General features: G+C 37.5%; 1 protein-coding gene across 2 annotated transcripts; it reads right to left on the bottom strand.

The window, feature by feature from the left end:
* Positions 1-7,642: 7,642 nt before the first annotated feature.
* On the bottom strand, positions 7,643-14,205 carry LOC106170860 (uncharacterized). 2 transcript variants are annotated; one of them, XM_087016144.1, is made up of 7 exons: positions 13,778-14,205; positions 12,144-13,054; positions 11,581-11,662; positions 11,019-11,107; positions 10,248-10,411; positions 9,714-9,820; positions 7,643-8,691 (listed from the first exon to the last, which is right to left on the bottom strand). In XM_087016144.1, exons 1-7 carry the CDS (start codon positions 13,884-13,886, stop codon positions 8,573-8,575), a joined length of 1,581 nt encoding a protein of 526 aa, XP_086872270.1. In that variant the 5' UTR covers positions 13,887-14,205; the 3' UTR covers positions 7,643-8,572. The 2 variants fall into 2 exon arrangements, with proteins under 2 accessions (XP_086872270.1, XP_086872271.1); XM_087016145.1 differs by having other exon boundaries at positions 7,644-8,691; positions 13,796-14,204.

Genomic DNA, 14,205 nt, shown 5'->3' with positions numbered 1-14,205 from the left:
AATTTAGGAAAAGAAAGGATACTGATGAAATAAAATAAAAGACCAAAGAAATTCGTTTTCAAACATTTTATTTTCATAATGCTTATTTTCTATTTAGCACTCTTTTATTATCATGAATTTTATATTTTGATAACACAAAGTGTCGTCCATTGGATACAGACTTGCACAGTACACAATTTTACAATTGAGGACATCATGCCAGCAGCACCCAAAATTGTGCTTTCTTCCAATTTGATGCAATATTATATAATGCTTAACAGCATAATGATCATCAATTTTTTATAATAAAATATTAGCATCATGAATATTCAGAAAATGTGACTAGCAAAGGTTTTCAGGTTCATAGAACTCCAAAGTCATACTTTGAAAATGCTAAATGTATACAAGAGAGCACTGTACTGAAATGGGTTTCTTTCCATTTTTAACTTTTTTTACATAAAATAATACAGTTTACTGCCATTTCACATGATCAACTAAGAAAATTGTTGAGATGGCAAAAATATCAATATAACAAGTTTAAATGTCCAATTTCCTCCATTCCGAACATTGTGAATGATTGAATCTGACAAACTACAATGATACGAGTTCATTTCCATTTTGGCACTTTTTTTACACAATACAAGATAACAGGTTTACCACCATTTTTATATAATCAACTAGCAATATTGTCAAGACGCAGAAATTGTCAAACAACCCATTTTACATATCTAGTAAATTCAATAATGAGACTGTTTACATGCCTGACAATCAAATCTGAGGAAAACCACTTATATACAAATAAAAGCTGAAGTCCCTCAAAACTCAACCAATCAATCTTATTTTTAAATTTGATTTGTATATAGATAACATTGATCACTCTTGTGAGTTTAATGACAACAGGCCTATCGGTTCTCCCTGAAATGTGCTTACAGTGTTACTTATATGCTGAAAAAAAAAAAAAACAGCATAAAATTTGAAAGAAAAGGGCCTGGTCATGCTGATTTTCAATCTTGACCATTCTTTTACTCATAATAATCAGTTCTGTGAGTTTCATGAAAACAGGCTTTAAGTTATTGGTTTCTTTCTGAAATGTGCTTACAGTGTTACTTATATGCTTAAAAAAAAACAGCATAACATTTGAAAGAAAAGGGCCTGGTCATGCTGATTTTCAATCTTGACCATTCTTTTACTAATAATCATCAGTTCTGTGAGTATCATGAAAACAGGCCTATTGGTTCTCCTTGAAGTGTGTTTACAGTGTTGCATGTACACTGAAAAAAGGAGAAAAAAAATGCAAAACTTTTGAAAATAATCACCCCATTTCCTCCATTTTGAGACACTGTATTACACAGTACATGATAACATGTTTACCGTCATATTTATATAATCAACTAGCAATGTTGTAAAGATGCAGAAAATTTCATACAAACACTAACATATTTACATATCTAGTTAGTTCAATAACGAAACTGTCAACATGCCTGACAATCAAATCTGAGGAAAACCACTTATATACAAATAAAAGCTGAAGTCCCTCAAAACTCAACCAATCAATCTTATTTTTAAATTTGATTTGTATATAGATAACATTGATCACTCTTGTGAGTTTAATGACAACAGGCCTATCGGTTCTCCCTGAAATGTGCTTACAGTGTTACTAATATGCTTTTAATAATAATCATCAGTTCTGTGAGTTTCATGAAAACAGGCTTTAAGTTATTGGTTCTCCCTGAAATGTGCTTACAGTGTTACATATATGCTGAAAAAAAAAAAAACAAAAAAACAAAAAAACAAACAAAAAAAACAAAAAACAAAAAAAACAGCATAACATTTGAAAGAAAAGGGCCTGGTCTTGCTGATTTTCAATCTTGACCATTCTTTTACTAATAATCATCAGTTCTGTGAGTTTCATGAAAACAGGCTTATTGGTTCTCCTTGAAATATGTTAACAGTGTTGCATGTACACTGAAAAAAGGAGAAAAAAATGCAAAACTTTTGAAAATAATCACCCCATTTCCTCCATTTTGAGACACTGTATTACACAGTACATGATAACATGTTTACTGTCATATTTATATAATCAACTAGCAATGTTGTAAAGATGCAGAAAATTTCAGAGAAACACTAACATATTTACATATCTAGTTAGTTCAATAACGAAACTGTCAACATGCCTGACAATCAAATCTGAGGAAAACCACTTATATATATCAAAACAAGGCTCAACTTCCACAAAACTCAACCAATCAATCCTATTTTCAAACTTGATTTGTATATTGGTAACATTGATCACTCCTGTGAGTTTAATGACAACAGGCCTATCGGTTCTCCCTGAAATGTGCTTACAGTGTTACTTAAATGCTGAAAATGGCAGAAAAAAAACAGCATAACTTTTGACAAAAAATGGCCCGGATATGCCGATTTTTGATCTTGACAACCCTTTTACTAATAATCATCAGTTCTGTGAGTTTCATGACAATAGACCTATTGCTTCTCCTTGAACTGTGTTTACAGTGTTGCATGTATGCTGAAAAAAGCAAAAACAACAGCAAATTTTCTGAAAAAAAAAGCAGCCCATTATGAAGATTTTCAAACTTGACCTGCGTTTAACTAATATTCATTAGTTCTGTGAGTTTCATGAAAATAGACCTATCGGTTCTCTTTAAAATGTTGCATCGCATATAATATTATGCTGAGAAAAGGGAAAAACAGCAACTTTGTAAAATTGGCCAGATCACACTGATTACGTTGATTGCAATTTATATAGCATTCCTTCTGGGAGAGATCGATCCATAGTTAGTACGATAGGATCTGGGAACGGTCCCTTAATCGTTTTTGCCGTGTGCATATCCAAACTGTAGGCCTATATATCAGGACGCGTAATTGTCGGGGCGTCTTTTTTTTTCTTTTTTTATTTCACAGCGGTTCTTGCAAATGCGGTGTTTATGAATATGTGTGCTCTGTGTTAGCGACATGGACCGACAGGGGCCCATTCAAAATATAATTTCACTTCAGTTGTTAGATTTAGTATTTATTCTAGCAGCCAGGTGTATAACAAACAGGTCAGATCTACAGGTGAAAAGAAGTGACTGTAGTTCGCAGAGCCATTATGTAATAATAAATGTTTCATAATGTCATAGCCTTCTTCAAACTGTCAGGGGTAGATTAATTCATAGTTAGCTAAGGGGCCCTTTACACTGGACGGCGTCCTTTCTGCGTCCTGTAGTACAGATCCATTTGAGAGTACAAAATTATAATACTTAACTTTCTGACAACTGGCCAATCACCAAATATTCATTTTTTTCAACCAAAGCAATGCTTGTACCTCCTTTCTACGACCACAGTGATGCCAGTTTCTTGGTCGCACAAAGGACGCCGCCCCAGTGTAAAGGGGGTTTACGGACGATCCATTTACCCTTTTCATTTAATTCTTGCACCCTCAAAAGATTGTCGGTCCTAAGATCTACCGAGTGAGCCACAAATTCAGACAGTTCTTCTTTATTTAAACCACTCCAAGTCAGTTGTACTATACCATGGCCCATAGGAGCCTACGCGTGCGTCTTTTAGATGCCCCTTTACATGCGAAAACGACAAGGCCTATGCCGAGTTCGTCTTTTATTACAGAGCTTTGAGAGCCGAAAATGGCATGGCTGTGTCTCTTTCGCCACTTACTGAACTCCAGAGATGCGAGATTAACACGACCCATGTCGTGTTTGTCTCTCAAAAGACACTGTTATACAACATGAAATAGGCATTACGTGTGATTTTCGCAGCTGAATAAGTAGACCCTTATAAACGAAGTTGACGTGACCTTAGAGTCATGTCGCTTTCAACTTTTACAAACCTCCAACAAAATCTATCTCCACACAGACGCGCGCGACATGTACTATTGGACATGGGTCAGTTGAAAGCGACATTAACCTAAATGGCTCATGTTACTTTCAGCTAATTAATTTGAAACAGAAGGACCGTCTTAAAACCCTTTATATTTGAATCCTTGAAAATAAAAATATGAGGCCATATAATTATTACAAGCAATTAGCCACACTGTTATCTAGATAGCACTAAATTTTGATGGGATTCAAATGAAAAAAATGTTTTGGGACAGCACAACACTGTTTCAAATTAATTGGATTTGACATATAAGAGTTGGCAGAAAGTAACATGAGCCCTTTAGGTTAATAGGGTTTCAACTGACCCATGTCCAATAGTACATGTCGCGTGCGTCTGTGTGGAGATAGATTTTGTTGGAGGTTTGTAAGAGTTGAAAGCGACATGACTCTCAAGTTACGTCAACTTCGTTTATAAGGGTCTACTTATTCAGCTGCGAAAATCACACGTTATGCCTATTTCATGTTTTATAACAGTGTCATTTGAGAGACGAACGCGACATGGGTCGTGTCAATCTCGCAACTGTGGAGTTCAGTAAGTGGCGAAAGAGACACAGCCATGTCATTTTCGGCTCTCGAAGCTCTGTAGTAAAAGACGAACTCGGCATAGGCCTTGTCGTTTTCGCATGTAAAGGGGCGTCTAAAAGACGCACGCGTAGGCTCCTATGGGCCATGGTAGTACTAATAAAGAAGCGTGCCGTAATATGTACAGTGCGATGATAGTTATGTAGTTACGTAACGGCCTAGGAGAGCTTAATTTGATAAAAAAGCCCTTTAGTTTAAAAATATGAACTTACTGAATATATAGACATCTGAGATATAACATTAGTTTCAGTTTAGTCTGCCCTTTACAGCACAACCGAGGACGCGGAATTTGGTCCGCCCTTTACAGCACAACCGAGGACGCGTGTGTATAGCCCATTTTCATACAAAAAGTTGGACAGTATTTCTGATACACTCGTGGCGGGAATTTGGCCCGCGCTATACAGCATAACCGAGGACTGGCTCAGAATAGCGTCAAATTTCACCACCTAACTTGAAATGGGCCCCTTTATGCATTCCACTGCTTATGTCAACCGAGGACGTCCTCGGTTGGAGGTGTGTCCTCGGTTAGTGGGTTTCGGGCGGGTGTGTGTCCTCGGTTAGAATGCGTGCACAAGAGCACACACACACACACACACACACACACACAGAGGACATTGCTACCCTTAAAAATCCCCAGAATTAGCATGTTAAATCGAACGAATCGACTATTTGAAATGACACTTTCACAATTTCCTAAAAATCGGCCACGTGAGATCACATTTCACTTTTCTTGATTACCAAGCAGTTTTCAGTCGATGGGAGTTTCGTGGTCAGATATTTCCTACTCTTTATTAAGCCTGTGGATAAATGAAAATTTCGAAGACCTTTGCAACGAATTATCTTACTGCGCAAATAAAAAAGCACAAAACGCCATTCAAATCTTAGTCAATTGATTTTCAGTTCATCCCCAGGTATTTCAAAATAAGGGAACGCTTCCTTTACCCGGCGATATATATGCACGCAGGCAAGAAGGTCACCGGCGATCGATTTCTAACAGAGGCTCTGTCCATTTCTATAGATAATTATGATATTATTGTGTAAGCACAATATACACACACGTTGTGAGACGGTTAGGGCCCTAGTTTCGATTACTTACGCAAACATAGTTATGAATATCACCTAAAACTGAACTTGCATAATATTGGCACATGGGAATCGCTAGAGTGATATCACAATATTATAATAAATATGCGAAACGTGAATTAAAGGATTAAGCGAATTAAGCGGCATAACGAGGCACTGTGTTCACTCTCAAAATCAAAGCGCTGAACCGATTTGTTCTAAAATTACATAAAAACAAATCAATATTTATACTGATTTGTAACAAGCGGTAATAAAATTGGAATCAGAGCTCCGGTGCACCGGTCATTATTTGTATTAAACCATGATGTGTTTATTGTGATGCGTATCATGAAAGCTGTTATGTAAATAGCGTGTTACACCTGCCTACGGGCCGACGCGCTTTCGGGGAAAAAATTTGGGAATTTCAGATAAAATAATGATTTGAATTAGTTGGATTGTATCACTGGTTCTGGTAAGAAAAGTAATATATGACACACGAACAGTAACGAACAGAACAGTTATTTTATGTTGATTGAATTAAGAAAGAATGACGCTAAAAGCTGGGAATTATTTCACGAAATTATATTATTTATTTTACCGGGCGGGTTTTATATACGACATGCAATTCATACCATGTTATTTTTTATCATACTTGTAGGAACGTTCATATAATTAAAATTTAAATGTGAAAACAGTCAAGCTCTGCTATATACAGAGACTTACGCCAAACTTACGTCACTTTAATGCCTATTTACGTTAAAGTTACACTGTATGTACCCGGTATAACATGGTCAAAATTTTTCATTTATCCAAAGGCACTTTATGGTGGTAAATGAATTAAGCTGTGTTCTGGAATATGCAAAACACAGTCGAAAGTGAACTGACATATGGGTCGCATGCACTGAATCTGAATAAATTGTTTTATAAGTTGTGGCTTTTTAGGGATATAACAACACGGATTAACAATGATTAGATGCTGCCTAATACAAGAAACATATTTATCATAAATGCCTCTGCTTGAAATTGCTGTCTTTGATTATGCCAGTGACAGGTGTCTCTGTCAGCCCTAAGATTTTTCTCTAGAAAGTGGACAGTACCTTTTGTGTAATGTTTAGTACATGTTGTATTATTTTTTGACATGATTGAGGGGCAGTTTTATTAACTAATAATCTGACAAACTTTTATTTTGACAAATTAATTCATAGACTGATTAAATCATCAATCAAAAGGGAGTGTTTGCCTTCGATAAAAATGAAAGCAAAGTTTACCAAATGGTAAATATGAAAATGAAAAATTCAGAATCCAATTGATCCCGGTATTAAATTCGTACTAAAAATATTAAATTCGTACGAAAAACATCTACACCCAGCAAACGGGGAGATATAACTCTATCTACCTTTGTCTGAGACAATTAAGTCCTCTATTGAGGATATCAACGAGTAGCAATATTTCCAACACATTTTTAAAGGAGGGCGAAGCATCAGAGACGTGCATTTTTATAACATTAATCCTTAACGTCTACCTCTGATTCTGTCAAGTTCGGTTAAAAGAAGATCTTAGACTGACATATGCCACCGCAAATGACTGCCTCGCGAAATGTTATTAAGACAAATTAGTGTCATACGGAGAGGGGTGTTCTCAATACAGGTGATGTGGAAGAGTTCATGTTTATTAAGCAGTCCAAATATCGCCATCGTCTTCAGACATAGAATGATGAGTATGTTATGTATTGAAAACGTGGGACTTGCCTGTTATCTAAACCTTGTCAGCTTGTGACACCGTGTACGCATGTAATCCTGACATATCATTATAGGTACACGATTCCCCTAGCTTCTCTTTCTCAAACTGAACATACGTTTATGTACAGTGCAGTCCACGCATAAAAACATGCACACACGCGTGCACACATAGATCCTCATACGTAATAGTACATACAGTGTATAAAATCACTTGTACTATTATGAGCTGGCCCCAGTTTCACAAAAAATCTTAAGTCAGTTCCCTGGCTTAGTTGACTAGGATTTCCTTGAGAGTGCTGTTACACTGCTCCTGGTAGGGTAAGATGTGCCCATGTGACCATGTAACCTTGATAATTAAGTTCTTAGCCAGGGAACCAGACTTAAGTTTTTTTGTGAAACCAGGCACTGAGCTCAGGATTGGGACTAAACAACTCACACTAGCAGTCACGGGTAAATATACCCGTATCCATATACTACGAGTTGGTAACGAAGTACCCAGAATTCAAATTTTGCATGCTGATTATGCACCTTCTGCAACACCTCTAGAAGAAGTGGATTTAGGGCAAACAGATTCTGTTATAGGATCGCACTACTTATGGGAGAAATTATCCTATAGATGCCATGGGTTTTCAGAGGAGAGCAGTGGCTATGCAGGCAATTCGGTAGGGGACTATAACACATTCAAAGAAATATATCGGTATGTGGCGCATTAGTTTAACTTTACACCTTTGGAATGCTTTTTTAAATTAAAAAAATTGCTTTGAGGCTTCAGCTTCATGAGAAATAAATATTTAAAATTTTAGACGTATTCTCCACATTCTCTGTCATTTATGTTTGTGTTCATATTTTATTTCAGAAAATTTCAAAGATTGTCATTGTGGTTCTTAGCCACACGCGCAATCCAGCGCAGTCGCAACTGATGCATTTACTTTACTGATATATTGAATCCGTCCTGCACGAACTAAAATTGTGCTGCAATGTGCCGCACATCTGATGCAATGCAATCACCTCTTTGAGGAGCAGAAATAATTGGAACTGTGCATTCAGCGAAAGAAAATCAACATGGTTCTGTAGCAAAGTACCGTTAACATTCTTGTTCGCATAGATGATACATGCACATTTGTTCTCTGGGGCCTTAACCGCGTAGGTGATGATGCAATTTTGTTCTGCGCGTTCTTATTCGCATAGACGATGACGCAAATTCACTTTCCGAGTTCTTATTCCCATAGGTGATACATGAAAAACTGTTCTCGGGTAAGAAGTACCATTAGTCCTCGTACAGTAAACTAACGAGTCCCTGGCCAGTAGACCAGTAGGCTAGTAGATGAGCGGTATCCTGGAGTTGACCACCGCTGGACCATGGTGTCTCTTGGCCAGGCTTTGCTGGACCCAGTGGGGTTTGTAGTGACCCCTGAACCCCAGCATGGCAAAAGCATCTGGAAGATATATACACACACAAATAATACCAATATACAAATACATACAAATATATAAATTTACCTACAAATATACAATTATTACCAATGTCAAGATTATACACATACATGTAGGCCCGTAGACAGCAATTTCAAAAGGGGGGGGGGGTCTTTTTGTGGAAAAAGTGGACTTTTTACTATGAAACCTTCGTGTACCTAGATCAAATTTCACCCAGAGGCGGGGAGGGGGGGTATTTACTGGCAAAAGTGGGGGGGGTCTGTTGAACCCCCTCCCTGGCTTTGGACCTGCCAGTGTAACTTGTTCAGTCAATCTCTCTATACCTCTAGATGCATCACATGTAGATATATCCTCGGAATATGTACAATTAATATAAAGGGATCTTTTGTACGCCCCAATGACATTTTATACAGATTGAATGCAGGTATATCATCTCTACCTGTGACGTATGTTCTGGGAAATAGTATGTTGTCAAGGGTAAATTAAATCTATAGCCCACAGCAGCATACACGTATATTGCTGTGTCATTGACGTCACATTATGAATACAATCATCTGAGTGTAATAAAGGTTTATTGTGTTCTTTGCAATATATAAGACATATATTGAATGTATATATATAAAAGTATAAAGATGTAGTACTAAAATAGAGCTTTAAGATAAATTCTAAGTTATAAAACCAATAATGAGGTTAAAAATGGTGATTCGTTGTTGTTTTCAAAAGCTAAAAGTTAATGGATAGACCTAGATCATTGACACGTATATAAACAGTATGGGATAAAAGTGTTTCTATATCTTTTTGTCCGACATTTTGGTAAAACATATCTATAAACATTCATTCATATGTCATTGTAACTGTAAAATGTGATATTTCCCTCTCCAGTATCTATTTTATCCATTCCTCTTTTTTCTTTTTGACATGTATAATTTGGGACAATTACAACAACCGACAGCATACAATAGCAACGTGTCAGTGAGAAATGTTTATTTAAAAAAATAAGTTCCGACTTTAAAAAATGACAGACCTCTGTAAGCCAGATTCACATCGGACGCTCCAAGCATTTTTAACGCCTCCTTGGCCATTACCGAATTTTTAGAAGCTTCATCAAAGGTAAACACCACCACTATAGCACTGAAATGATCAAGAATTGTATTTAGTTTTAACTTAAACGCCAGGTGTTTAATTGCCATTAATGTCCTCGTGTTCATTGATTGGATTAAGTCGTTAATTGGCTTTGAAATGTGCACACTCGATGTTAGCGACGACGCTCCTTTCAAATAAAGGTCATATGTTATACTTAATAAAATTACCACTTAAAATATTACCAAGCGTTATTCTCGTTTGTACTTTGAATTTTTTGTTAGATCTGTTTCAAATGTCAAGGCGAGGATTGATCAAATATGTATCAGCTTCCCAAGCAGCTCGTTATACGGATTTCTACTGCATGAAGAGAGAAACAAAAATCGAAAAGCCAAGCTCATTCAATGAACACAAACCACATGGCATGCAAGCGTACTCTCCTTGAATATATTTTTTATTACTTTTTAACCGAACTCACCCAAATGGTATACTATTTTTCACGTAGTGGAACACTGCGTTGTCGTCGTCTGGTTTGCCAAAGGGATCGAAGCACACGTGCGCCATTTTGGCCCCTGAGGTGCCGTTAAGGACCAGAAAGTTGAACCCGCGGTTGAAGCGGTTGGAGTACATCCTTCCGTTAACCTGTAGAAATACACATGATCTGAGGCTGTGTTCAAAATAGAAGTTATCGTACTAGCAGGATCGATCCTTCTCAGCGGGGAATCTCGCCAAGGCGCATTCAATGTGATCAGATTAATTGTCTGGCGCGCCCCCTTAAAGAACTTGGGTAAAGTATGGAAAACTTTGTGGTCCATGATGTTATTCATGTTGCTTTGCGAGGGGGCGTGCCAGAAAATTAAGCTGATTACACTGACTGAGATAAATCGATCCTGCTAGGAAGATTACTTCCATTCTGAACACCGCATGCAGATGACATGTATGTATTTACAGCGACCCCTCCCTCCCCCGTGACATTTTGTTACTAAGGACATTTTATCCTTTCATTTTCTATTTCCTTTCAATATAAGGTAAAAGGATAAAAATGTTATTATTTACCAGACAAAATATTTGCGCAGCTCTATGTTCGTATTCTACAATAAAGGCTTCTGAAACATTAAAGTAGCGTTTTGAGTACGAGCATAGTGTATCATCTGTATGTGCCTGCTTAAAACATTTTAAAATCATTTTTGATTTAGAAAGAGTAATTGTTGCTGGCACTGTGGGCCACACATTAAACAAATATACATACTTTTGCAAAAGCTTGTTTGGTGAGACCCTGTGTATCGTCTAGCCCCATTCCTTCAGCATACACATCCACGAATTTGTGCTTGTTCAACTCTGGAATGACACGTATAGGCTGATCGTTTATCAAGGTCGTTTATCAGGGTGGGTTAAGCTTTTTCTAAAAACCGTTATCATATTATATTTTCGTAATTCTGCGAACTATTTACTTGTTAAAGTCAGGTTGAAAAATCATTCTTCGGATAGAATTAAGTGGGACACATCAGATTACGGTCTGTTGGAGAAATATTGTCGAAGCATGCTCTCAGTGGAGCGAAAGAAGGCGATAAGGAGAAAAACAAAATTCTGCACCTCTACTTCTGCACCTCCACTAAATATCATTGTTTTGTTTTGATCGTTCACAAAGAAATCCCCCTCTCTACTCTCTTTGTAAGCTTGCTTTCTTTTGATTATTCACAAAAATAGCCTCTCTCTCTCTCTCTCTCTCTCTCTCTTTGTAACCTTGCTTTCTTTCGATTCTTCACAAAGAAATCCTCCCTCTCTCACTTGACGTGACTGATTCAATTCACCTTGCAAAGCTGACTGAAATTGTTCTTCAGCTCTGGATCGCTGCTCTACTTCTCTTGTCAAGGCTTTGGACAATTCTGCCAACTGTAAAGAAATGTTGAAGAAAATCACAATTTTTATTTTTTTATACATTTCATGTCGTCCGTGACATTTAGTGCAGAGAATGTGAATTCTATTTTTCATTTACAAAATGTCAAAGGTATATTTTGTTCAGCTGGGAGAAAGAAATCTAATTAATTTTTCATTACGCGATGCTTCATTATTAGGAAAGCCCGAAGGGGGAGGGGCAACTGGGTAAAAAAATCATAGACATTAATATCAATATTAAAAATGTAATGGAATTGTTAAAATGATTGTCAAAATATATTTTATTTGCAAAGATATTTGTTCTAGGACTATGGAAACTATTTTTTTTCCGGGAAGACGTATTTAAGTCTAACTTATCATTATTGTAGATTTTCACTTAATGATGCTATTTAATTAATAAAGTAATTTGGGGGCAGGGGCAGATGGATGTATAGAAGCGATATATCGAACCTAGTTAAAGATTGTCAAATTAAGTAACCTGTTTACTCTTTGATTCATGGCTGCTTTTTTCGGCCGCTAACACTGCTTCCAGTTGGTCAATACGGTTCTCTTGCTGCTCACATTTCACGTGATCCCCTTTACCAGGTCTGTTGATGTTCTGCTGAGAATCGAGAAAGCGAAAATTGTTTCTGAACGAAAATCTTGGTTTGGATTTAGAAATGTAGTTTTCTAGCTGTATGATGCGCTGTTCTTGCTTTTGAACGATCAGAGTTAAATTGATGCGCCTTGCGCGTTCCTCTAGAAGAGATTTTTGGAAATTGGTTAAGCGCAGCGCTTGCTCTGTCTGACGATTCACTGAAGGCAATCCGTTGCCGCTGTGAGCCGCCACATGCGCGTTCTGACTAGGATTCAGCAGGGGCGGTGGCTGCGTCGTCGTCGTTGGTGGTAAGACCTCGTTTATAGCGTTAAACTTACTCTTTAATCCCTTCGTTTCGATTTCTTTGCTAAGTTCCTCCCCAATGTCATACAGCAACTGCTCGAGTGCCGCGATCTGTTTCTGCTGCTCCAAAATGACGCTTTCAAAGTCCGAGGAGGCGTTTTTGTGGACTTTCTCCTCTTCGAAATACAACCTCCGTAGTTGCGCTGTCTCATTTTCTACCTTTTTAATATGTTTCTTGCTCTCTTCTAACTCGTTTCTGATCGTTTGTTTTAAATTCCTGAGGGCTAGATCCAGCTGGGTTATTTTCCGATATTGCGTGACGAGATCCTTGTCAGCCCTACAGGTCAGATTCAAGCGTTTCTGGCGTTCCTCGCCGAGGTTGGTTTCCAGCTCCAGCAGCCAGTGGCGGTGCTCCAGTATGTAGTCGTGGTGAAGGCGGGACAGGTTGTACAGGGATTGTATGTCTTCTGGTACCGCGGTACTCTTCATACTGGTCATTTCGCTGTTCCCTGAAAATCATACGTGTAGTTGTCACTGTAAGATTATTTTTATATTTTAATCTTTTGAATTAAAAAGAGAAGATAAAAAGAAAAAATCGCTGCGAAAAAACCCTCATTTTCAGCAATCGACCAATTTTCTCTTGTAAACAATAACAGCATCAAGATTAGGTCGGTAAAGATACAGTATATTTTTAATAAAAAGATGATCAAAAGGCCTCATGTCAGAGAGAGTCCGATTCCCTTGATTTTGACCAAATTACGTCACGCTAGCCCTACCCTGTACGGATCTAAGGGTGAGCAGACTCATTCTTTTCAAGGGGAGTAAGTATGTTTAAACTGATCACTTAGGAGGGAGGGAGGGAGGGAGGGAGAGAGAGAGAGAGAGAGAGAGAGAGAGAGAGAGGTGGGGGGTAAAGAAAAACGATGATTTTATCATAACCTTCATTGTTACTAGAACAGAGACCTGCACACCCCCAAATATTAGATAAAAAAAGATTTTAAAATAATTTATATGAAATATGACAGTTCACAAAAGAATTACAATGCTATAATTGATTTTTTTTTTTTTTTTTGAAATTGAGAAATAGACTTCATTTGGGGTTCTTCATAACAATAAATTGTTACCATAATTCACCACGGTCAAAACGCAACAGTTTCTACAAACAATAACTGGTTTCACCTGGTCGGTTTTCCATCAGTTTATACCTATGATAAATGGATCCTTTCTCTCACCTTGAAATGAGTTCTTACCAAGCTTTGTTCTGTTTTCTTTAAGTCCTGCAGCGACGGTGACCAGAAAAAGAAGAAGCACCACACACGAGCCGAGAGTTTGGATCGGCATCGTTCTGCCCCGCTTCCCTGGCGAAAAGTGTCGAAATTGTTTTGCGAGAAGCGTTTTCTATTTATTCGGCCCATTTAACATTGACCTTTTAAATGGCCGGGTAAGGTTAGAATTAACACTTCATAACGTTTGGCGTAACCAGCTGTCACAAAAATTTGCACGGTATAAATTAATTTGACAAGGCCTCTTGCAGTTGAAAGAAAACCCTTGAAGTGAAAAAAAATATTTTGCGTCATTCAAAAATAATGACCAACCGGACTGTGATGTTCATTTTTGTGGGAAACCAGAAATTTTCTAGAAAAAATGGGAGAAATTTTGC

This window comes from Lingula anatina, chromosome 6 (genome assembly GCF_051362555.1).
Source record: "Lingula anatina isolate TDL-2025a chromosome 6, LinAna3.0, whole genome shotgun sequence".
NCBI classification, from domain to species: domain Eukaryota; kingdom Metazoa; phylum Brachiopoda; class Lingulata; order Lingulida; family Lingulidae; genus Lingula; species Lingula anatina.
The sequence above is the reverse complement of the archived record's forward strand: the minus strand, read 5'-3'. Positions and strand labels throughout refer to the sequence as shown.